Source organism: Sinocyclocheilus anshuiensis, unplaced genomic scaffold (genome assembly GCF_001515605.1).
Source record: "Sinocyclocheilus anshuiensis isolate Anshui unplaced genomic scaffold, SAMN03320099.WGS_v1.1 scaffold1893, whole genome shotgun sequence".
Lineage (NCBI taxonomy): Eukaryota > Metazoa > Chordata > Actinopteri > Cypriniformes > Cyprinidae > Sinocyclocheilus > Sinocyclocheilus anshuiensis.
This window is the reverse complement of record NW_015539822.1, coordinates 514,295-516,699: the sequence shown is the minus strand read 5'-3', so window position 1 is coordinate 516,699 and position 2,405 is coordinate 514,295. Positions and strand designations below refer to the sequence as shown.

The 2,405-nt window shown below is 38.4% G+C and overlaps 1 protein-coding gene across 1 annotated transcript in view; it reads right to left on the bottom strand.

The window, feature by feature from the left end:
• Positions 1–1,100: 1,100 nt before the first annotated feature.
• Positions 1,101–2,405, bottom strand: part of LOC107684190 (protein delta homolog 1) — a 7,905-nt gene continuing 6,600 nt past the window's right edge. The window contains exon 5 of the mRNA XM_016480400.1: positions 1,101–2,017. Coding sequence (XP_016335886.1) covers positions 1,573–2,017 — 445 coding nt within the window. The 3' untranslated portion in view covers positions 1,101–1,572. The remainder of the gene's footprint in view (positions 2,018–2,405) is intronic.

Here is a 2,405-nt window from a genome sequence, read left to right as displayed (position 1 = left end):
GATCGTGAGAGTGTGCGTGTGTGTGTGTGTGTGTGTGTGTGTGTGTGTATATATATATATATATATATATATCTCTACACAATCATTAGCGGCTCAGCATCACTCACCTGCCGCCTGCTGGAGAGCCGACATCGAAAGAAGTATTCAAAGATATTTCATGATGTAGCCGCGACAAACATCTTTATTTGATTCCGAACAATTCAGCGTTCAGAGGTGTGACGGAAACACATGGAAAGTGAAATACGTTCCTTAACGTGATTCCGAGTATAACCGGTAGATGGCAGCAAAGTCCAGGAATAAACAAACCATCATTTCAGACACAATCCACAATCAAGAAACATCGAGATATACAGGCATCCAGGTTAAATATGAGCTATTGTAAAGGCCATTGTTTTGTTAATTTATAAGACTAAATACAAGGTTAAGATCTTGTAAGACCAAGTAAAAAAAGAAGAAGGAGTTAATGTGACCCTGGAGCACAAAAGCAGTCATAAGGGTCCATTTTTTTTAAATTGAGGTTTATGCATCATCTGAAGCTGAATAAATAATCTTTCCATTGATGTATGGTTTGTTAGGATAGGACAATATTTGAAAATCTGGAATCTGAGGGTGCAAAAAAATCTAAATATGGAGAAAATCATCTTTAAAGTTGTCCAAATGAAGTTCTTAGCAATGCATATTACTAATCGAAAATTAAGTTTTGATATATTTATGGTAGGAGATTTACTAAATATCTTCATGGAACATGATCTTTACTTAATATCCTAATGATTTTTGGCATAAAAGAAAAATGGATAATTGTGACCCATACAATGTATTGTTAGCTATTGCTACAAATATACCTGTGCTTCCTCAATGACAGATATTTGTTCTTGCTTTAAGCATAAACTAATTTCTTTTTGTTCAATTTATAAAACATTTTACATTTGCAGTAAATGCATCTTGATTTGAGAATGTTTATATATTTACATTTAGTCGTTTAGCAGATGCTTTTATCCAAAGCGACTTAAAAAATGAGGACAATAGAAGCAATCAAAACCAGCAAAAGAGCAACGATATGCAAAGATACTTATATTGGAAAACAAAAATACACGGGCGGATATTGTTTTTTGCAGTGTATGCAACATTTAATGCCACGTCTTTTTAAGGCGTTCATTTGTGGAAGGATGAATGAAGAGTTTTTAAGACCCACAGAAACCCTGCAGTTAAAAAGAGACGAACCAAAATGCAAAACCATATGGCCAAGACAGCATGAGCATTCAGAATGAGTATTAATAGTTTGCATTGAAAACAATGGTTTATTTAGTGCCACATTAATCATTTATTCACATGTAAATATGTGCATGAAAATGAAAATGCTCAGGTGATGAAAACATCTCTTCGTGAATCGTAACACGCCAGCTTTAAACCATGAGATCATTGAAAACCATGTATTTCTCTGTCTGTGTTGCTCGCTGTACATCTTAATATATGCATGTATTCCAACAATAAAATCATGAAATACTGCAGCTGTATTTCATGATTGTGTATGTCTTTGTCTAAAGCACCAAACCTCTCGGTCACGGATCCGCTTCATATGGTCGTGTAATGCTTGCTGTAGTTGCTCAGCTTGATTTTCTCCGGCAGGATGATGTTGAGCGAATGCTGCTCTCTCTGCTGATCTCTCTGCTGTCGCACCAGCTGGCTGTACTTGGCGTTCGCCATCCACGTCTCACAGCGGTTAAAGAAGACGATGCCCGTCGTGACCAGGACCACCAGACAGGTGAGGAGACCCAGGACGGAGAAGCAGATGATCTGGCTGCGGGTGACCAGCGGACCGGACTCAGACTCGGCCGGACGCAGCAGCAGCTTGTGGAAAGCGTGAGCCAGACCTGACGCTTTCACTCGGGGCTTGTGCTTGAGCTGGCTGATGTGGAGCTCACAGGACGAGCCGGTGAATCCAGCTGGACAGAGGCAAGAGGAACGGCTGTCAGAGCCACTCGTGTTCACGCAGGTTCCTCCGTTCTGACAGCGAGAGCTGCGGATGAGTGCAAACACATGCAAACGCATCGGTTAAAAAGTCATGTCTTTGCAATATTTGTGTCCCTGCTGCACAAAAGCAGTCTTAAGTCGCTGGGGTATATTTGTAGCAATAGCTAACAATACATTGTATGGGTCAAAATTATACATTTTTCTTTTATGCCAAAAATCATTAGGATATTAAGATCATGTTCCATGAAGATATTTAGTAAATTTCCTACCATAAATATATCAAAACGTAATTTTTGATTAGTAATATGCATTGCTAAGAACTTCATTTGAACAACTTTAAAGATGATTTTCTCAATATTTAGATTTTTTTGCACCCTCAGATTCCAGATTTTCAAATATTGTCCTATCCTAACAAACCATACATCAATGGAAAG